This window comes from Corvus moneduloides, chromosome W (genome assembly GCF_009650955.1).
Source record: "Corvus moneduloides isolate bCorMon1 chromosome W, bCorMon1.pri, whole genome shotgun sequence".
Classification (NCBI taxonomy): domain Eukaryota; kingdom Metazoa; phylum Chordata; class Aves; order Passeriformes; family Corvidae; genus Corvus; species Corvus moneduloides.
This window is the reverse complement of record NC_045510.1, coordinates 16,324,770-16,348,315: the sequence shown is the minus strand read 5'-3', so window position 1 is coordinate 16,348,315 and position 23,546 is coordinate 16,324,770. Positions and strand designations below refer to the sequence as shown.

Here is a 23,546-nt window from a genome sequence, read left to right as displayed (position 1 = left end):
AAACCCCACATCTGGTGACTTGCACAAAAAAAAATCATGTGAGCTGTCTTTATGTACTATAACCATCAGATCAGATACCCTCCCATGCCTTATAGATTTGAAGGTTACTTTTCAGTTCAATCCCCAAATCAATTTTTCTTCATTACCAAAAAGTTGATTTCACTCAATAATAACTATATTATATAGTCACAGTGCACAAGCTCTATTATCATTATTACTTCCAAGCTCTATAAAAACAATCATCTATTCTTTTAACTAGCTTTCTTTAAAGATGGAGTTTGACTAACCAAAGCAAACTCAGTAACAAGTTTGAAGCATTCTAAAACTAGAAACTTTGTCTAATTCAACAGAAATATCTTCAAAACCCAGAAGAGTATGCATGTTCCTTTTCTCCATTTAAAAGGTACTTTGTAATCCAGATAACTTAGCCAACTGCCTTTCAGGAAATAATTTTCTTTGAACTGGGCAAATGTCTTTTCCTACATGGAGCTGGACTTCAATGATCCTTGTGGGTCCCTTCCAACTCAGGATATTCTATGATTTTATATATTAAAGGCAAAACCTGGATTGCTTTAGTGAAAGTGTTTGAAGCTAACTATGTCTACAATCGCCTTAGAATTGTGTCTGAGACATCTGAGGGATTAAATACATTTAATTACATTATTATCAAACAGCAGAAATTTAAAGCTTTTTGCCTAAGAATTAAAATAAAATTATATCAAATATCATGTCTGAGATTTACAGCAATATAGTAAGGTCAGAAGGAAGCCAGCAAGAGGAAACTAGATTAAGTCAGCTGATTAAAAAAATTAACCAAAAGAATTATATATTTGGTTCACTCTGTAAAACTAATGATCTAAATATAGATGTGACAAAATTCAAATGAGAATTTAAAAGGACGATTAAGGGAAATCTTCACTATCAAGAATTATTATAACAAAAATCATACTAATTTTGAACATTTTTATTGAATTAATTGTGATAAAGTGGACTCCACCCTTTTCCAAATCATTCATTATAGTTAATCCCACAGCCATGGTAAAAGGTCAATAACAATTTCCAATCCAACCCACGCCTCTTGTTTCCAGTTGCTAATCTAGAGTCTTTGGCACAGATTATTTTCCTTAACTAATCTCTGTCTGAATAGAGATTTCCTCCACCTAGTAGTATTAATGGAACAAACAGCCCCAACAGCAATCCTGCACCTTCATGATTGCCATCTTCCCAGCTGTAAGTGAAATCAACCTCTCTGTAGACCATGTACTGAGACAGTATTGTGGTGCAAAGCTACCATGGTTGTTAGTCTCTGGCCTACGGTTGTTAGTCTCTGGCCTACCCCTAAAGAAAATGGTTCTCTGAAGCAGGCTGTCAAGACACGACAGACTTTTCAGAACCTAGCTAAGTGATCAAGTCAGCAAGGTCAAATAAAGTAAGATGCCATGAACACAACAGGAGGGTGTCAGTGACAAAGAGGCAAGGTGTGGTTAGCTGCATAAACATTTGAAAATCATGTGAATGCCCACAATCACCTTGAACATACGTCCTGCAAATAACTACCTAGCTGCTTTAGCTAATTTCCATAGCACCGGATTTGCAAATGGTAGCTTTCCAGTAAGTTGTTAGTAAATGCTATCAAAAGCCCTCTGAGTCGAAAAAGGCATACATCAGTTAGGAAAGCAGCACCAATTTCCATCCCCTTAAATTGCTCTTTAAAGATCTGCTGTCCCTAGGTGGCAACAAACATGGCCCAGATTAAACAGATGAGAACAAATTTATTGCATTTTTAATGCCATTTAAATTCCTGGATACATTTAAAGAAAACACAAGCAATATCCTGTAGACACATAGATACAATTTCTAAATTGCACATATTTGAGTTTCAAGTAATTTTATTCTTCAAGAGAGTCCAGATCTGAATTTGCAGCTTATTCATAACATAGCTGCATTAAACATTGTCTTGGGATTACTTTATGATGTGTATCCCCTATCACTGCTCTATGCCCAGAAATTAATTTTGTGCCTTTCTGTGCCTTTAAACTGAGCCTGAGAGGAGGGAGAGGAAAAACTGTGTGAACTTTTCAAAACAGTTGTTCAAGGACACAGATACACACTCCTCTGCGTTCTCCTGCTGCGGTAGCAAGAGCAGAAGAAGCACCCTTCTTGCTTTTTGGCCAGCTTTCAGCTCCTTTTCTCCAGAGAGTTGAACTTTGTTTTCCTGGGACTTCGATTTTTCCCTTCTTCTCTTCTGGACTGTTTCAACATCAGAACACACTGAGAGAATTTTCCACCGAGGCCCCGGAGGTGGGCCCACACCAACACAGCTCTGAGGAGGAGGAGAGAGACCACACCTACAGAAGGACTCTGAAATCTTCCCAGGTTTCTCTCTACAGCGAGAGGTTTTATTATTTAGCATTATTATCCTTTTCCTGAGTGTTTGTTAAACAAATAGTTTTTTTATCTCTTTCACTTTTCTCAGAGGAAAATTTTTTTCTTTTTTGAACCTGGTGGGGGAGGGCTGGTTGTAACCTGCCTTCTATCAGAGGATATTTTCCTCCAAATTTGTCTAAACCGGCACAAATAATTAGTGGCGCTCAACGCAGGGCTTGAAAGAAAGTGAAAAAACCGGTACTAATTACATTTTGGGTTGGATTTAATTACTTTGTGTCATAGGTTAGCAAGCTGAGTCTCGGAAGTGATGTTCTTCTTACAGCTTCCCCCCATGACCTAATCGAACCTATCAGATGGCCACTTTGAATATGGACAATTCTTTAAGCCACTTAAAATTGTGACCGCCTCTGTGATACACACTTAAGAATAGACAAACTCCCCCCCCCAAGCTCTCTCTCATTTCCGGTGCTGGGACAGGTGGCTGCAGGCCCTGTGCAGGGTCCCGTGGGCCCGGCCCAGGCCCTGCTCGGGCCAGGCCGGGCCGGGCCACGGCCATCCTGGAGTTGATGGACCTGTTCCATCCGTGGAACACCCCCCACTGCCTTGCTGTGGGCAGCTGGAGCAGCTTGGCTCTCCCCCCTCTCCACTTCGATAAGCTACATTCCAGCTGCAAGGCCGAGGTGAGATTAACCCTTTTAGTGCTGTGAAGAGCTGAAAACCTGAGGAAAGAGAAAGAGGAGATGCTTAAAGCTGAAATTCTGTTGTGAAGCTATGATATGTCAGAGTATCCCGTTGTAATTTCATGAAGATATGGGGGGTGGAGTGTTCAACTCGTAAGCAAAAGCACCTGCGCTGAGATAGGCAGATGCTGACGCAGCTGTAATTTCATGAGAAGTTTGGACAGGGAGAGATGGAAGCGATGAGGACTTTTGCTCCAAATGGGAAAAGAGAAAACCTCAGTTCCTAGAGATGCTCCCAGAGATAGTCCTAAAGATGAAGATGAGGAAGACCCTTTGCTCCCAGGGAAGGAGAAGGGCCTCTGTTTTTGTTTCTGAACAGCTCAACCTTAAAATTGTACCCCAAAAAACTTCAAGAGTGGACCCTCGAAAGCAGTTGCAGGAGAAGCTGCAAGTCGGGGGAAAGGACTCACATCGCGAGCAGAGAGACCTCTTCCTAAATGGACTGAACAATATTTGGAAGTGGGCGGCTGTCTCGTTGTGATACTGTTTTCATAGCATGAGTAAGAAGAGACTTCTCTTTCTAAATGGACTGAACAAGGTTATTATGGAAGAGGTAAACAGACTGAACATCTTAAGGGTTGTCTTTTTACATTGTCAGTGGGAGAAGGGAGGAAGGTGGGGGGAGGAGGAGAGTTCTGAAGGTATGGTATAATTTTTTTTCCCCTCTTTTAGGTCTTCTTTATATTCTTTCAAGTTTGGTGCCTGCTTTGCATTTCTCCTAATTCTTATCTCACAGAAGATAAACAGTAATGAGTATTTTGGACTAAACCGCTACACTTTGTGTTGGGGTAAAGTAGTCACCATGTTGGTTGAGTTCATAATGTCTCTCTGGCTTGAGGTACTAATGCCTTTCTGGTCCCTAGGCCTGTTTGCCTATCCACAACTTGCTCTGATCTTGTCCCTGATACGTAACTTTAGCAGGGGCACGAATCCAGATTTCTATCTTGCTGTGCTCGGTGATAATGATTTATAATAGGAGGTACTGGCAGTTGTTCGGAGTGTGTATGATAAGTGGTTTCTCTGTCCTAACCCCAGTCCTAGTTTCAGTGGACTGTTTTGGGAGTTTATTAGTAATTGCACCCAGTTTGTTAGAAGACAAGGAGATGGGGTTTCCCAGCCTTTCATCTCCTTTCCCTTTAAATTTGATACATTATCTTTTGAGAATGTTCAGTTTCCCCTGGATGTTAAAGAGACCACCTTCCTAGTATTTTATCTGTTAAGCTTCCTCTATATGGTTTGCAGCTTGTCTAGAATCAGAACTCAGATTTCCAGGGTGACTGATGAGACACCTGACCCAGAGGTGGAAAATCCTGAGTGGCGTGGGGAATGGGAGGATATGGGCCAAATCCTGAAGAAATTCTCTGACCCAATAACTTGGAACTTTCCCCCTGAACAAATTCAGAAACCAGCTGAGGTGGGGAAATATCTGAAAGAGAAATGCAATGACAATTCTAATGAGAAAAAGCTCATTGCAATATGCTGGGCCTTGGCATATGCCTATCGCACACTGCTAGGTACTGGAGAGCAGCAGGTAAAGGTAGAGGGGCAGGAAGATAAATCAGCAGACACCCCAGTCACTCAGGCTGCAGCCAAACCAGATGGAGAGTCTAAGCCATTGACAGTGGCTCCCGTCATGAGGAAAAAGCACACAACCAAAACTGATCGCCCAGTGAAAGATGATGATGATGTGGGGGAAGGAACCTCAAAGCCATCAACTGACTCAGGTACAGAAACCATTACTGAGTCCATATCCATTAAAGACCTTCACAGCCTAAAAAAGGACTACACTCGAAGGTCTGATGAATCCATAATAAGTAGGATGGTCCGTATTTGGGATGCGGCAGGTGATGATATAATGCTGGACGGTGCTGAAGCGAGGCATTTGGGATCCCTGTCACGTGATCCGGCTATCGACCAAGCGATGATAAAGAGGGCTGACTCTGTCAGTCTCTAGACACGGCTTTTGACAGGCGTGAATGAAAGATATCTGTGCGCAGATGATTTCTATATGCAGCAAACCCAGTGGAAGACCATAGAACAAGGGATCCAACGCTTGAGAGAACCAGAGCTGGTAGAGATTGTCTACACACATGACCCAGGATTGAGGAGTCCAGATAGGGTCAGAGTTGATGCACTGATGTGGCAAAAACTCATATGACTTGGGCCACAAGAATATGCTTCTCCTTTAGCAATAATGAAACCAGATGACGGTGGGAATGAGACCATGCAGGATATGGCGACGAAGCTCCGAGCATATGCAGATTCCACGCATGGCCCAACACATGCAAGAATCGCAGCTGTGGAAACACGTCTGCAGAAATTGGAAGATAAGATAGAGAAGAATCACCAGGAACTCAAGAAGGAGATTAAAGAGGGCCTTCTCCAAATCTCAGTGGTACAGATCAGAGATTCTGCTACCAAACACAGATGTTCCACAGAGAGAGAGAGAAGGTACATCCCACGAAGTGAGCTGTGGTATTTCCTGTATGATAGTGGGGAAAACATGAGGAGGTTAGAGAGACAACCCACTTCTGCTCTGGCAGCACGAGTGCGTGAATTGAAGTGTAGGAATCAGTCTCATAATCTGAAGGTCGTGAGTTCGATCCTCACACAGGGCACCATTTGACACTAACCGTGCCGTAATTACACCTCCCCTGATGAGGGAGAAATTTAGAGTCTTTGTCAGGAGTTTGGGACACAAACGACATTCAGCCTTCTCTACTTTCAGATAGTTGTTTATTAAGTCTTATCGGAGAAATAGAGCCACTTAACGTGATCCAGACATAGCACAGAGCAGAGAATGCAGGAGAATGCCAAATTATCAAGATTTACACAGTCTTTTAAAGGTAAATTAACCAATGGTCACTAAAAGCGTACATTATTTTTACTTTTCCACCAATGTATAATAAATCATCTTGTCACGCAGACAGGAACTGAAGAATTATTTATCCAATCATCCCAAACTACTTCTACTGCAGAATACGGAGTAGTAGTACAAGAAGAAAGTCTGGAGAAGAACAACAATCGTCCATTTTGAAGTATTTTGCTTTTATCTATTTACTATATTATCAAACCCAAATCCTCTAAATTTTTCACCCTGTGACAATCTTACATAATATTCTGTCACCTAGTTCACACCAGTGTAGATTCTAATTCTTCCCAGAGGGTAGGCAATTTTCTCCAAGGACGAAGGTAAAAAAAAGTGTTATCCAGGGGGGTAGAACCCTTCAAAACAGGCAGAGAAATATTCTCTGCACTCTGGGTTCCTACATCAAGGAGCGCAAGACTCAGAAAGGAAGTTCCACCAAAAAGGAAGAAGCTCTAATTTCCCATAGCCGAACTGCCAGAAATGATGGAAGAGAAGATGACATATCTGATCCCCTTGAAGGAACCTCTAAGATGTATGCTCAGGGAAAGAAGGATAACCAGGCATAGAGGGGCCCTGCCTCTAGCCAGGTAGAGGCTAGGGAAAACCGTGTTTTTTGGACTGTGTGGATTCATTGGCCTGGTACATCAGAACCACAAAAATATGATGCCTTGGTTGACACTGGTGCGCAGTGCACAATAATCCCATCGCAACATGTGGGGGCAGAATCTGTTTCTATTGCTGGTGTAACAGGTGGATCACAAGATTTGACCCTGGTGGAAGCTGAGGTGAGCCTGACTGGAAATGAGTGGAAGAAACACCTCATTGTGACTGGTCCAGAGGCCCCGTGAATTTTGGGCATAGACTTCCTCCGAAACAGGTATTTCAGAGACCCGAAGGGACTCAAGTCGGCTTTTGGAATAGCTGCTGTGGAGACAGAGGGCATTAAGCAATTGAACACTTTTCCTGGACTATCAGAGAACCCGTCTGCAGTAGGCCTTCTGAAGGTGGAAGAACAAAGAGTACCAATTGCTACCTCGACAGTGCATCACCAACAGTACCGGATAACTCAAGATGCTGTGATTCCCATCCACAAGATGATCCGTGAGCTGGAGAGCCAAGGGGTGATCAGCAAAACCCACTCACTCTTCAACAGTCCGATTTGGCCTGTGCACAAATTGGAAGGAGAATGGAGATTGACTGTGGACTATCGTGCCTTGAATGAAGTGACTCCACCATTGAGCGCTGCTCTGCCGGACTTGTTGGAGCTCCAGTATGAGCTGGAGTCCAAAGCAGCAAAGTGGTATGCCACTATTGACATTGCCAATGCATTTTTCTCCATTCCTCTGGCAGCAGAGTGCAGGCCTCAGTTTGCCTTCACCTGGAGGGGCGTGCAGTACACCTGGAACCGACTGCCCCAGGGGTGGAAGCACAGTCCCACCATCTGCCATGGACTGATCCGGACTGCACTGGAAGAGGGTGAGGCCCCAGAACATCTGCAGTACATTGATGACATCATTGTGTGGGGGAACACCGCAACAGAAATGTTTGAGAACGGAGAGAAAATCATCCAGATTCTCCTGGAAGCCAGTTTTGCCATCAAGATGAGCAAAGTCAAGGGACCTGCTCAAGAGATCCATTTCCTGGGAGTGAAATGGCAAGATGGATGGCATCAGATTACCACCGAGGTCATCAATAAGATCACAGCAATGTCTCCACCAACCAACAAGAAGGAGACGCAAGTTTTCCTAGGTGCCATAGGTTTTTGGAGAATGCATATTCCTGAGTACAGCCAGATTGTGAGTCCTCTCTACCTGGTTGCCCGCAAAAAGAACGATTTCCATTGGGGCCTTGATCAGCAACAAGCCTTTCCCAGATCAAGCAGGAGATTGCTCATGCAGTAGCCCTTGGCCCAGTCAGGACAGGACCAGAGGTGAAGAACGTGCTCTACTCTGCAGCCGGGAACAATGGTCTGTCCTGGAGCCTTTGGCAGAAGGTGCCTGGTGAGACTCGGGGCCGACCACTGGGATTCTGGAGCCGAAGCTACAGAGGATCTGAAGCCAACTACACTCCCACAGAGAAGGAAATCTTGGCCGCTTATGAAGGAATCCAAGCTGCCTTAGAGGCAATCGGCACTGAAGCACAACTCCTCCTGGCACCTCGACTACTGGTGCTGGGGTGGATGTTCAGCGGTTCCCTCTACCCACCATGCCACCAATGCCACATGGAGCAAATGGATTGCTGTCATCACACAGCGCACCCGTATCGGAAAACTGAATCGCCCTGGGATCTTGGAAGTAATCACAAATTGGCCTGAAGGTGAAAACTTTGGTCTCACTGATGAAGAAGAACAAGAACTAGTGACATGTGCTGAAGAAACTCCACTGTACAACCAACTGCCATCAGAAGACACATGCTACGCTTTTTTCACCGACGGTTCTTGTCAAATTGTAGGGATGAAACGAAAGTGGAAAGCAGCCATATGGAGTCCCACACAACGGGTTGCAGAAGCTACTGAAGGAGAAGGTGGATCGAGCCAACTTGCCGAACTGAAAGCCATCCAGCTGGCCCTGGACATTGCTGAAAGAGAGAAGTGGCCAAAGCTATACATCTACACTGATTCATGGATGGTAGCCAATGCTCTGTGGGGATGGTTGGAAAAGTGGGAAAAGGCGAATTGGCAGCATAGGGGAAAACCAATCTGGGCTGCTGAAGAGTGGAAAGACGTCGCTGCAGGGGTGAAAAAGCTAGTTGTGAAAGTCCGCCATGTAGATGCCCATGTTCCCAAGAGTAGGGTAATGAGGAACACCAAAACAACAAATACATAGATCAGGCTGCAAAGATAGAAGTGTCACAGATAGACTTAGATTGGAAACACAAGGGACAGTTGTTCCTAGCTCAATGGGCCCATGATGCCTCAGGTCAGCAATGCAGAGATGCCACCTATAGGTTTGCACAAGATCGAGGGGTGGATCTAACCATGGACAGTATCTCCCAGGTTATCCATGATTGAGACGTGCGCTGTGATCAAGCAGGCCAAGCAAGTGAAACCCCTGTGGTATTGATGCCATGAAGATTTTTTGCCTTTTCTTTTATACCCCTATTATACCTTTTTACAACCTCTATATTCTTAGTGCTTTTTCCCTACATTCTTGGACTTGTTTGTTCAGCTAGGAGACTAAACATTTTAGAAGCTTCGTAGCTAGGGATCAGTGTGCCCCAGACCCCAAGGTCCTCTCCAGAACACATTCTGTAAACCAAGATAGAACCATCCAGGGGAAGGTTCCTTGGGGAGGGGGGCTCACTTGAGCCTCTCATTGGGGAATCTTTGATAGATATGCTAATTAGTAAAACCTATAATGCTATACCCGATCCTTGGGGGCATACTCGGCGGGGTGCATCTCGATGCATATGACCTGGACATGTGCACCTAAGGATCCTTAAAATAAATACCAAGGTAAAATCCCTTTTCCCCTTCTAACCGTGTATGACTCTTGATTTTAAGACCAGGAAAAGGCATCAGTTGCTGGCGACCATGAAGGGACACTAAAGACCTTGAAACTCGCAGTCTTGGGTTGGAACACATCTTGCTTTGCCCCTCTCTTTGCCGGCAAATTACAGAGGGGCCGGAGCAACAATCTGTGACCAGGACTTTAGGACCCAGCACGGAAAGGCATCAGTATGGTGGGTGGTGGTCCAAATACAAGTATGGAGAGGCCTGGCAGATTGATTACATCACACTGCTTCAAACCCGCCAAGACAAGCGCTATGTGCTCACAGTGGCAGAAGCCACCACTGGATGGCTGGAGACCTACCCTGTGCCTCATGCTACAGCCTGTAACACCATCTTGGGTCTTGAAAAGCAAGTCGTTTGGAGGCATGGCACCCTCAAGAGAATTGAATCTGACAATGGGACTCATTTTAAGAATAGCCTTATAAACACCTGGGCTAGAGAACATGGCATTGAGTGGGTGTGCCATATCCCTTACCATGCACCAGCTGCAGGCAAAATGGAATGGTGCAATGGATTGTTGAAAACCACCTTGAAGGCACTAGGTGGGGGAACTTTCAAAAATTGGGAGCAGCATCTAGCAAAGGCCACCTGGTTAGTTAACACCCGAGGTTCCACCAATCGAGTGGGTCCAGCCCAATCTGAACCCCTTCACACACTAGATGGAGATAAGGTCCCAGTAGTGCATGCCAGAGGTCTGTTAGGAAAGACTGGGTTAATTCTGCCTCAAGTACAGACAAACCCATCCGTGGGGTTGTCTTTGCTCAGGGACCTGGTTGCACATGGTGGGTAATGCAGAAAGATGGAACAACACGTTGTATACCAGAGGGAGATTTGATTGTTGGGTGAAAACCACACGTAATGTGGAATGCCTGTATACCACTGCTTGCTGAGTGTCACTGTCACTGTTTGTATATAGCTGTATATATGTATATATATGTGTGTGTATTAATGTGTGTGTGTAGAGTTAGAATATATTAGTTGGGGCATTGAGTCTACCATATGGGATAAGGGGTGAAATGTCTTGGGGTGACTTTATGATGTGTATCCCCTATCACTGCTCTATGCCCAGAAATTAATTTTGTGCCTTTCTGTGCCTTTAAACTGAGCCTGAGAGGGGGAAGAGGAAAACACCGAGCGAACTTTTCAAAGCAGTTGTTCAAGGACACAGATACACACTCCTCTGCATTCTCCTGCTGCAGTAGCAAGAGTGAAGGAAGCAGCTTGCTTGTTTTTCAGCCAGCTTTCAGCTCCTTTTCTCTGGAGGGAGATGAAGAGTTGAACTTTGTTTTCCTGACACTTCGGTTTTTCCTTCTTCTCTTCTGGACTGTTTCAAGACCAGAACACATTGGGAGAATTTTCCACTGAGGCCGCAGAGGTGGGCCCACACCGACATAGCTCTGAGGAGGAGGAGAGAGACCACACCTACAGAAGGACTCTGAAATCTTCCCAGGTTTCTGTCCAAAGCAAGAGGTCTTATTATTTAGCATTATTATCCTTTTCCTGAGTGTTTGTTAAATAAATAGGTTTTTTATCTCTTTCACTTTTCTCAGAGGAAAATTTTTTTGTTTTCCAAACCTGGTGGGGGAGGAGTGGTTGTAACCTGCCTTCTATCAGAAGATATTTTCCTCCAAATTTGTCCAAACCAGCACAAACATTTATGAGAAAATTTCAGCTTTACTTGGTTTTACGCTCCAGGCAACTTCCTGAAGGGATAGGAAACACAAAGTTGGGGCAGGAAACAAAGTTCACTGATTTTATATTTCAGTAATAGTACCAGCTTTTGGGTGCACTGTAGCAGGTTAGTCTTGGGGTAGGGAAGGGGCAAAGAACGGGAAGAAGGAATTCTTTGATTTCAATATTGTTAGGTTGTTCTCTCATACTAAAGAGACAAAACTGTGCACACGATATTAACAAATACCCAAAGCAGACCTTGATCGATTGTGAACTACAAATCAAAACACTAAGTCACTGATTTGCAACTTAAAGTTTTCTCCACAAACTACATGTGGTGAGATTGAGTAGTAAACTGCTTCTCAATCTCCAATATGCAGCACTTGGCAACCCCTATATGCTTGTAAAACAGATTGAAAGCATAAGACAAAGGTCTATTTTTCACTCATTAGCATTCTGAATCTTAAATAAGATACTGAAACCAAGTAAGCAATATAGTTTCACACAGGATCGTGTTCTGCAAACTACAATGTTCAGGTATTTCTATTGGAATTAATACACAAAATCAACTAGATCTAACTTATTGGCACATCTTGCAATTAATTTGATCACTTAGGAGCATAAAATTACCATCTTTGTTTCAGCAGCACAATGTTAAACGTACTGTTTACAGCAAAAGTTAAGAAAATACCTGGTATGTAATTGCTCTGTGGTTCAATTCCAGCTGGAAAGTTAGTGTTTTCAGGAATGGAATGGGTATAGTCATCGAGAGGCGGCAGTTCTGTTAGAATCTCAGTGTGCCGTGGCACTAGTACAGGAGGCAAGACTGGAAAAGCAAAATTCAAAGCATTAGTAAGACCCTCAAAATACACGCTTCTGTGAGCTAAAAGGAAAAAATATATATCTAAACCATCTAACAATTTCTTCAGATGTTTTGAAATTTTCTGAATCTCAGTACTGCTAGTATTACGATTGTACTGCTAGTGGTAGAAGCAGATTCCTGAAGTGCCTCTTGAGTAAGACTATTCCACATTAGCAAAGGTGAATCATATCTGTTCTCCTTTTCAGTCTGGGTCGTATTTAGCCATGTGGAAACTGCTAGCAGTCCTGGAAATGTTTATTGGGGTAAAGGTATCTCCACATTCATAAAGATTTTTCAGTAACTTTACTATTAAAAACTATCAGGGGTGGTTTTCTCAAAAGCTGTATCTCTAAGAATCTTGTACTTTTGGCAAGAGAAAGCATAATCTTTCTCTTTTTTCACTTATAACATTATGCTGATCGAGTATGTACAGATGCTATACAAAGTCAGAAGTAGTCTTCCTACCTGGTGTCTCCACTCTCTGGTAGTGGTAAGGGTTTACACATACTTCATCCTTTTTAAGATTAAAAGCATATTCACAGTTTTCAATTGCTTTAAGTTCATGGTGACTGTGAAGATCTGGCCAGCGCCACAAACGACAGTACATAACATGTGGCAATCCTTTACGATGAGATACCTGTAGACGGCCATCGAGAGATCTGGAGGGGAAAGATGTTAAAAAGTTTTTACAGACCGCATGCTCTTAGTCACTCAAGCAAGAGTGTACACCCATGGGATGGAGAGTTTATTCATTCTCAGAATTCAGTGGATTGATACTGCTAGTGACATTTATATTCTTGTTGAAAGGCTTCAAATGTGATAAAAATGATCATATCAGTAGTCTCTTAACTTATATTTGAGTTGCTCAAATCATTGCCAGTGAATTTAGAATTTATTAAAAGCCACTTTACCTCCAACCAAGTGTTTAGGATGATTGCTTCATATATTTTTTAAATGCAGAAGAGAGTTGTTAAAAAAAATAATAAAATCACACACTTGATGGTCCCTTCTGCTACTAAACCTCAAAGCTTTGCTGTGGCATAGATGATTTATGGCTTTAAGAATTCCCACAGGACTACAAATAAGCCTATAAGCAGTCAGCTGCCCAAGTGATCCACATGGCAGTATAACTGTAATGCAAAAGGCATGAATGCACATCTTTTAAGGACTGTAAAGTTTATCTTCTTGACTTTGTCTGCCTTACTACCAGCTGAAATCGTTTTGCTAGTTTTAAGACAGACTGCATATGCTTACACAAATGCAGATGTTTATGATTGTTATGGGATGGGAGACAAACCTCAATACACAAATCAAGTAATGTGACATGAAAAAATAAAGACCCTGTTTAGAATTTGCCTGCCATTAACTACTGAAGAATTGACAAACAATTCTTTAGTAGCTCATATCTGAGACAATTAGCAAGATTTAACTGAAAGCTTGTGACATACAAAGCAGTTTAAGTACTTTGTAAGATTAGGTCTAAAGAATCAAGCTTCCCAACTTTGTCAATATAAATACCAAATCATATTAGAACTTGCATTTAACAAGTCTTCCCATTCTTTCAATAGCACTGTCATGAAAAATCAATATTGCAGAATTAGAGTTTAATTTCTCAAAACATCAGCTTATAACACTTGAATTTCTACACTGGCAAGCAAATATTTTAAAATGCTGTACCATGAGAGGCCTAGGAAGCATTTATTTTATTTTACAGCTAAAGCATCCCATTACAGACCCTCCAAAGCCAAGCCCTCCCACAAGATTTCTATGATGCAAGAGGGCAGAATATTCACCTGGTTTGTTCAGAGAAGCTGTAAAGGCCTGTTGTATCCCACTGATCTATCGTGTTTGGTGTACTCAGTCCCCAAATTTCAGAACAAGTGCTGTGCATAATAAATTGAAAACAAAAACAAAAAATTGATATGAATATGGAACATGGTTATTCAAAACACTATGGTGTCAAACATGGAAAAACGTACAGAATACTTCCTTTCACATAGAAGATAGAGCATTGTTAGACTTGTATTTAGACTGACATCTCATGCTATATTTTCTATATGAAGGAGGCTATCAAAATGGAACAAGTGATTCAAGGTAAATGATAAATGTTTTTAAAAGTTAACAAGTTCTCTGCTTTTAAGTAGTCAATACAGTTGTAAAGTTACTTAAAACAGGCAAAACTTCTTCAGCCTAGCTCTTAAAAAAATCAGTTTTAAAGGGTAGTTTCTGGGTTTGTTTCTTGGGGGTTTTTTTGTTTGTTTTTAAACATAAGCTTCCCTAAGACTTCAAAAAAAATGCCATGTATGTCTGAAACTGAACATCACAATCTAACTTTCATGTACCACCACTTAAGCATTAATCTCATTCTTCATGCACTAATTTGCTGCTTTCCCCAAAAGAGGAAAATTCAGACTTTAAAGAAAAGCACATTGTAGCTAATACTTCTCACTGTTTTCTGTACTCTCCTTGATTAAAGAACTAAATATTCTTTTCTATGGTATACAAAACACAGAATGTTTAACACAGTTTTACAGTATAGTATTTTAGGATTCAACTACAGGATAACAAACCTTTAATTGCTAAATCAAGGAGGAAGAAAAGAGAGACAACTAATTTTTTACCAAACTGGTTCAAGGACAAGATCACAACAGTAAAGAAAAAGGAGCCTTCAGTCATAGGCACAAACTAAAAGCAGCATCAGATTTAAACAAAGCAAGAAAACAGCATGGGATTGTAAACAGAAAGCAGACTCAGAAGCATAAATCCAGCTCAGCTCTATCACTGACTTACTCTGTGACCACTAAAAACGGACAGTTTATTTTTTATATGTGACATACAACTAGACTTCGCACCTCAGAAATTATGAGAATTTGGTTCACAAGCAACTTACATCTCCACTTCCTAAATACAGAGCCTGAAGTTTGACTGTCTGCTACAGTCCCTTTAAAATGAATAGCCTCTGAAAAGTTGCAACAGAAAGAAAAGAATCCAAGTTCACCAAACTCCTGGTTTTAAATATAGGTGTTGCAATTTAAACTACTAAACTTAGCTGATACAGTCACGAGTTTGGATTGAGTGCTTAAGGGAAGTGAAGTAGGTATTTTTATTTCTCCTCCCTACGCAGGGAAAATTCATTAGTGTTATGAAACAAGAAGACATAAACATAAGTGTGGGCTACTGATGAAGGGAATTAATGGTTCTTGTCCCCTTCTTGCCTGTCCCAAACACCTCATTTTTAGTGCCATTCCAGGGAGGCTGAAATGTTCATGCAATTGATCAGCAACCCAAATTAATAAACTGGCTATCTGATCACAGAACATACATGGCAGAAAATTTAAGTTTTGAGAGTTACTTTTCATCTAGATCACTTCTATTCACTGTAGAGCTACATGAGCACTACAAAGGAGGAATAAGACTATAATTGCGGACAGCAGCCTGCATTTATCACAAATAAAATTGTTACATAAAATATGGCCTTTGACATTTTACTGATTATGGACACAAGTAAAGTAAAATCTTGTACTAGAGAACTTTTTGTCTAGTAGAGAGCAGCAGTGTCAGATGAGAAGGCCCATTCTCTGATTTAGATCCAGCTCTTCAAAAGAGCCAACTCTCCTGAACAAGTTACATCTATCTCAGACACAGGCAGCATCACAGATCTCTAGAAAGAGTGGGCAAAGAGGGATCCTGAGCATCACTGTATCAGCAGAGCCTAAAGCCTCTCTTTTATACGTTCCTAAGATGTCTCTAGGATGGTAGACTGCCAGAAGCTGCATAAGGATTGAAATAGTTGCCCTGAAGACACATAGGGAGCCTGTGGGATGCCAGGGAGCATTCCAACACTGTACTGTGTCCTTAAATATTCACCACTACTGCTTGTAATACAGACCATCACATACATTAAATTAGAAGAACAATGAGCAGACACAAAGTCTGCTGCATATTAATTGACAGTCATCTCATTACCTTTGAGCAGTGGATCCTTTATACAAAGCAGTGCTCCAAAGCTGACACTGTTACAGATTACACATTCCCAAAATTGTGGGGTGCATCACTGGTGTAAGCATGGCATGCCACACATTTGCTGCACAAGACTTAAGACAGCACATGTAAAAGTAAAATTTCACAGCTCCTGACAAAGCATGATGAATAGGAACAATATTTTATATTGCTAACCTCTTCTCTCTATAAATATTCAAACTATCAAACCTGACAGCTTATTTCATAACCTACAGAAAGACAAACGGTATCCTGAAGTGACTGCAACAGAGTCATAGGTTGCAATGAAGCTCAGGAGAGCATGGAGGGAAGGCAGGCCAGGAGGTACAGAAAAAGTGAACAGTTAGAGCAAAACTGCTCTAATATTCAGCAGCTTACATGATATGCTATCTCCCAGGATGTATGTCTGCTTAGAGTTAGGATTAATAGAAATGTTTTACTGGTTCATCTACACTATGACTGTAGTGGTTTGGTCTAAAATACTCATTACTGTTTATCTTCTGTGAGATAAGAATTAGGAGAAATGCAAAGCAGGCACCAAACTTGAAAGAATATAAAGAAGTTTATTAACAGACCTAAAAGAAGGGAAAAAAAAAAAATTATACCACCTTCAGAACTCTCCTCCTCCCCCCACCTTCCTCCCTTCTCCCACTGACAATGTAAAAAGACAACCCTTAAGATGTTCAGTCTGTTTACCACTTTCATAATAACCTTGTTCAGTCCATTTAGAAAGAGAAGTCTCTTCTTACTCGTGCTATGAAAACAGTATCACAACGAGACAGCCGCCCACTTCCAAATATTGTTCAGTCCATTTAGGAAGAGGAGTCTCTCTGCTCGCGATGTGAGTCCCTTCCCCCGACTTGCAGCTTTTCCCGCAACTGCTTTCGAGGGTCCACTCTTGAAGTTTTTTGGGGTACAATTTTAAGGTTGAGCCGTTCAGAAACAAAAAAACAGAGGCCCTTCTCCTTCCCTGGGAGCAAAGGGTCTTCATCATCTTCATCGTTAGGACTATCTCTGGGAGCATCTCTAGGAACTGAGGTTTTCTCCTTTCCCGTTTGGAGCAAAAGTCCTCATCGCTTCCATCTCTCCCTGTCCAAACTTCTCATGAAATTACAGCTGCGTCAGCATCTGCCTATCTCAGCACAGGTGCTTTTGCTTACGAGTTGAACACTCCACCCCCCATATCTTCATGAAATTCCAACGGGATACTCTGACATATCATAGCTTCACAACAGAATTTCAGCTTTAAGCATCTCTTCTCTCTCTTCCCTCAGGTTTTCAGCTCTTCACAGCAATAAAAGGGTTAATCTCACCTCAGCCTTGCAGCTTTGCAGCTGGAATGTTGAATTTTTCTTATCGAAGTGGAGAGGGGGGAGAGCCGAGTCGCTCCGGCTGCCCACGGCAAGGCAGTGGGGGGGGTTCCACGGCTGGAACAGGTCCATCGACTCCAGGATGGCCGTGGCCCGGCCACCTGTCCCAGCACCGGAAACGAGAGAGAGCTTGGGGGGGGGAGTTTGTCTATTCTTAAGTGTGTATCACAGAGGCGGTCACAACTTTAAGTGGCTTAAAGAATTGTCCATATTCAAACTGGCCAGCTGATAGGTTCTATCAGTTCCCAGAGGAAGCTGTAAGCACCCCTTAGCAAGGACAACCCTTCCGGGACTATGCTTGCTAACCTATGACAATGACTATACTAAACTCCAATAATCCACAATCAAACACAGAAGAGTCTGCAGGAAATCAACCCATACGATCAATAAAGTCAGCTCAAAATAGCTTTTACTGTTCACTGGAAGAAACATCTGAGGAAATAAAGTGGTCTCTCCACTCTCCTGCTCACATAAAAGATCCATTGCCTGAGATGCAAGACTGTCCCCCCCCACTACATCACCCAGACAGTAAACAAGGCCTCTTAATATTCACACACATACACACTAAATCAGAATGAAATTCTTCACAACCCTAAAAAGCATACTTCATGCACAGCACTTCCATGACAGACCACAATATGTTCATTCATACGCAAGCAATAGCCTGACAGAGGGCAGACATATCTATTCATCCCAGAAAGGTGGTGCTGGAAAGGTGACTGCATTCTGAAAGATGTTTAAACAACCACTATAAACAACCACTAAAACCCTCTGAAAGGGAAACAGGAGTACAGAATTACTGTCCCAAAATAAATAGGAGGCATTCTTTCCTAAATCTACCTTTCTGAAGCATCCAAAACTCCTTGTGAAGAGTCCTTTCTATGCCTTATTCCATAAAGAATTTAGGAGAATCAAGGATTAACATCTGTACTCATAATTTAAGTCTTGTCTGGAAACATTCCCATGCCCTGGAACATGATCATTTATGTTAGAAAGCAGCTAGGATGTTCCCCAGCACTGGGCCATGCCAATTACTGTTCTTCCACACAATTCCCAATTTTGTGAATGGCACATCATCAGAACCACTTCAAAGATATTTACATATGAAGTACCAGAAACTCTATACAGAAGTTGCTAAATATCATCCCAATTCATACATAACTGCAGTTCCATTTTCTTCTTCTTTAGTCTCAGAAAGCAGAACTGTAAAGGAGCTTAAAAGGCACTGAGTTCAGTTGACAGCCTCCTCTTTACCTGAAGTGGTAGCACTAGAAAAATGGCAAATAAAACCTGCAATGCAAATAGCATCATGTTGTAGATGAACGTGCTGGCTACAGCACCAGATGAACCCCAGAAATTGAGACTACTGGGGTCCTCCCAGGCTACCCACTGCCTCAGGTTTTTCTTCAGCCTGAATGGAGTGGCGTTATCCTGGTCAGAACACCAGAAATTGAGTTATATTAAAGACATGACACCTCTTGAAAAAATTTATTCCACCAACAAGTGGTGCCGAGACGAGCACCTTATCCCAGCTGAGTCACCCATGTATCCCAAAGTACTTCCTACAGGTATGTCCCTGATTTGCGGGAATCGGGCGTGGTCCGGAATCCCATCCCAGTTCCAGGGGGGACCGTGCACTCTCGGCAGGCTTTCTGTACTAACACCCAACAAAACCCAAATTTTGTATTGGGAAAACCATACTCAATTGGCCCGCCAAAAGAGAGGAATACAGCAATTAGACTCAAATTGTGATAGCAAAATTGTTAATTAGTCAACGTCTAAAAGAGTCGCTGCATCACTTTTTCTGCCTTGGGTAGCAGCAGCAAAGGCCCTGGGCCAAATTACTCACCTTGAGTGCTGGCTCGGAAAGCATGCTAACTTAACATTGAGTGCCCTCTCTCAACTACTTGAGGATGAAGAAACCACCAGGCACACAACACTGCAAAACAGAGCAGCAATTTATTTTCTTTTATTGGGCCATGGACATGGCTGTGAGGAATTTGAAGGTCTGTGTTGTTTTAACCTGTCATCTCATAGCCAGAGCATCCACGTGACAATACAGAAAATGAAGGACCAAATTAAAGAACTAAAGATAGAAGGAGACGCGGATTGGCTCGGAAATCTTTTTGGACGATGGGGACTTGAAGGATGGGTGAAATCCTTAGTCAAAGCTGGACTGTGGGTGATTCTAACAATTTTTATGGTTTTAAGTTTGTTTGGGTGCCTTAAGAAGTGCCTATCTAAGTCAATAGGAGAGGCTTTTTCTTTAAATAAGGAAGGGGGAGATGTTGAGGTGGCTGAGCCAGCGACTGTGATGGCGGAGGGGTCAAAGAACTCCGAAGCAGCAGAGGCCCATTGGTGGGCCAACTCTGAAGTTTAAGAGCACCCCCTAACTTAGGGTAAGGAAGGAAAAGCCTCTCCCATCAGGCTTTGTGGTGCTATGCAGATTGGGTCTGGTTGGCTCGTTGCCCACTTCACCCTTCCCTTCTCCCCATTGGCTCCCATTCCCTAGTCCCACCTTTGTACTGCCCCTGTGCCCTCAGATCATTGGCCCCTGGTGCTCTACCCCGCCCCTGTATAAAACCCTGGACACTGCATTGTTCTCTCGTCTTTTGTCCCTGGTTACCTTCACGGAGCTGCAATAAACCTTCGTCCATGGAATGCTATACGAGGACCCCTCCTGACTCTTTTGTCTCTGGTAACGCGTGAGCTATCCAGCTTGAGTGTGTGTGTGTCTCCGTGCCTCCAGCTGCACGGGTGAAGTTAGCCTGCTAGTGTGCTACACGGCACCGCTGGAGCAAATCCCCTGCCCGGGACGCTTTCGGAATAATGCAGCAAACTCTCCACTGACCACGCACTGCGTTAGCATCACGCTAGTCAAAGCCCACATTATACAGAAATCATTACAGAATGGTCTTGGACATTTAACTTGCTTATTTGCAAAATATTGCACTGAGCCACTAACATTTTTACTAAATCTTTTATATCTTTTAGAATCTACAGCCACTAACAAGTTTGCCAAGTCCACGTTCAAGGCAATCTTCTCCATTTGTCTTTTTTCCTGCATCTTATAATCACAAGCCTTTCTTCCATTTAATCTAATTTGTCTACCCCTACATTTTCTGAGGCATTTGTAGTTCTGGAGCTGTGACTGAAATGAAAAATAATTTCAGTAAACCATGACAGTACCCCATTTATCTGTTTTAAAGTGGGAGATGAAAGCTTTCAAATTCTAGAATTCTTATGCAAAGTCTTCCCTATAGATGTGAGCCTGACATTGGTTTTCACTCACATTTTCACTGAAAGACTGAACAAGAAAAATGCAACAAAAAATATGATCAGGTTTTCACTTGAATTGGAGAAGTTACTTAGCACAGGGACACAAACACCTTTATACCAGCCTAACATTTACAGGACTTACTACCTTGACTTAGTACCTTTGTCAGGGGGGTAGAAAAGAGGTGCAGAATTTGCTTTGAGAGCTACACCAAGCTATTCAAACAAGAGTTTGAAATGACCACTAGATTTATAGAATCCCATTTTTTCACAAATGGGCAAATGCCAATGCATTAACATTGTTCATGGCTGCTTGTGTAAAATTTGCCTGAGAAAACAGGTTGAAGTCTGCAGATTGAAGATCTGTACCTTGCATACTAATTGGTTTTTGGTTGTTTGGTTGGGGTTTTTTGTGGGTTTTTTTGTTTGTTTTCCTGTTTTTAAAATCTTGCTATGTAAGATCTTACATCCAAGACTTCACACAGCAACATATGGAGCAGGAAACCAAGGCAAGACCACCACTATATTGACTTCAGCTCTGGTTCATCACTGGTGATGCTCCTGTGAAGACACTGTCCCATTACACTCCACTGATACTAACTTTGAGAAAAGGATCAATGAATTGATGGATGAAAGAATAGAATCCTTCCTCTCATATCAGTTATCTTCTTCCTGATGCACCTAAGGTTCAAGAACAGCTGGGAGGGAAACATACCAAACCTTTGGAACTAGTTCAGAGAGGGTCTCAAAGACAACAGTAAAAGGAAAGCCTGATTTGACAAGCTTCGGTGTAATATAGATGAAACAAAGTTGGCTATTAAAAAAGTTCATTGGCTTACATACAGTATTGCATTCAGCACAGACAGTTCCTACTAAGACTGCCAAATTCCACCTTGGACTTCTGGCGGGCAGACTTTGGCCTGTTTAGGACATTTATTGACAGAGTCCCTTAGGAGTCAGTCCTGAAGGGCAAAGGCATCCAGGAAGGCTAGATGTGGTTTAAAAAGGAATTGTTAAATATTCAGGAGCAGGTCATCCCCATGTGTAGAAAGACAAGTTGTCAGGGAAAGACCAGCCTGGTCAAAAAGAAAATTTAGGCTGGAACTTAGGGGAAAAAAAAAAGAATCTATCATCTCTGGAAGGAGGGTCAGATAACTTGGAAGGACTATAAGGATGTTATGAGGGACATATATAGGGAGAAGATGAGAAGGACGAAAGCCCAACTAGAACTTGATTTGGCTGCTGCAATTAAAGACAACAAAAAGTTTCTATAAATACATTCACAGTAAAAGGAGGGTCAAGGAGAGTCTCCATTTATTGAATGCAGAGGGTAGTGTAGTGTCTGGGTATGAAGAAAAGACAGAGGTATTTAATGCCTTCTTTGCCTCAGTCTTTAATATCAAGACAAATTGTCCTCAGGATTACCAGCTCCCTGAGCTGGAAGGTAGGGACCAGGAGCTGAGTGAAGCCCCCATAATCCAGGAGGAGATGGTTAGTGACCTGCTATGCCAATTAGATACCCACAGGTCTATGGGCCCAGATGGGATCCACCCCAGAATAATGAGGAAACTGGCAAAAGAACTTGCCAAACCACTCTCAATCATATACCAGCAGTCCTGGTTAACCAGAGAAGTTCCAGCTAATTAGAAATTAGTAAATGTAATGCCCATCTACAAGAAGGGTTGGAGGGATGATCCAGGGAACTACAGGCCTGTCAGCCTTACTTTGGTGCCAGGCAAGGTTATGGAAGAGATGATCCTGAGTGCCATTACATGGCACATGCAGGACAATCAGTGGATCAGGCCCTGGCCAACATGGATTTACAAAAGGAAGGTCCTGCTCGACCAATCTGATCTCCTTTGTCCTGAGTAACCCAAAATGTCATTGTATTCCATATGTATCTGTGCCCAAATTTGTTACTGTCTCTTTAAGACCCTGTAGCTCAGCCAGAAACGCAACGGCAGGACAGGGGGTGCCCAGGGCTTTTAAAAGTTGGACCATGCAGGAAGCCCTCTCTCTCGCCATTTTGGCTCTCTATCTCTTTCGCCTTGTAGCTCTTGCTCAAGGCAGAGGCTCCCTTTTGTGGTTTATTTTCCGTTTCTCTCTGGCCTCTGGAAGGGGTTGTTTAAGGCAGGTTTCTGGACTCACAAAAGTAGCAACTCAAGAAGCTGCATTTCATGATCAAAAACTGTTTCAGAGTAAAATTTGCAACACCTGTCAACAGTGCGAAGCCTAAGCTGGTCCAGGGTTGGGCTGCCATTCATCAGTGCCTGAGAGTCCATTTTCTTCCCCCCCATGAAAGCGGGGACCCAAGAGAGCAGCGCCACCACCGGCAAAGTCCAGCGGGTGGCAGGCGGTAGCAAGCAGTAGCACTGACCCCCACAAATGCCAGCAATTCCCATCTGCCACTAAACTGCTTCATAAGCTCCTACCTTCATAGTTTTTTTTTTTTTTCCAGGGGCAAGGGTGCACCGAGTGGGGTTAGTCTGCCATCTCCCTTTTGTCTCACAGACCACACAATCACCTGAAGAGCACGCTATCTTGGAGGGAGGGCTGTTGCTGTCTTTTCCCTTTGTCTCTACATGTAGAGGGATTCCTTGTGGAACAGGGGCATATGATACCCCTGGAAAGATTGGACAACCCAGGGTGTCTGAGGAAAAACCCCTGAACTGGCCCCTGGCTGCAAGCAAGCCTGGAAAGCACCCGGCTGCAGACAGCCCTGAAAGTCCTTGGCAAAGTTATACACTGGTCAGCTCCCCCGCAGATTAGACGCCGTCTAGAGGGACTGGGCGTGAATCTTTGCAAAAGTAGATATAAGCTTGTATAGTTAAACAATAAAGCAGAGAACGATGATCAAATT

The 23,546-nt window shown here is 42.8% G+C and overlaps 1 protein-coding gene across 2 annotated transcripts in view; it reads right to left on the bottom strand.

Moving 5' to 3' along the window:
- The window catches only part of LOC116437353 (mothers against decapentaplegic homolog 2-like), a 100,945-nt gene that overhangs the window by 9,351 nt on the left and 68,048 nt on the right, over positions 1 to 23,546 (bottom strand). The window contains exons 2-4 of one of the 2 annotated variants that reach the window (XM_032095023.1): positions 13,835 to 13,924; positions 12,507 to 12,700; positions 11,871 to 12,005 (exon numbers count right to left, since the gene is read on the bottom strand). In XM_032095023.1, the coding sequence (XP_031950914.1) occupies positions 11,871 to 12,005; positions 12,507 to 12,700; positions 13,835 to 13,924 (419 nt within the window). The remainder of the gene's footprint in view (positions 1 to 11,870; positions 12,006 to 12,506; positions 12,701 to 13,834; positions 13,925 to 23,546) is intronic. The other variant, XM_032095024.1, reaches the window with a different exon arrangement.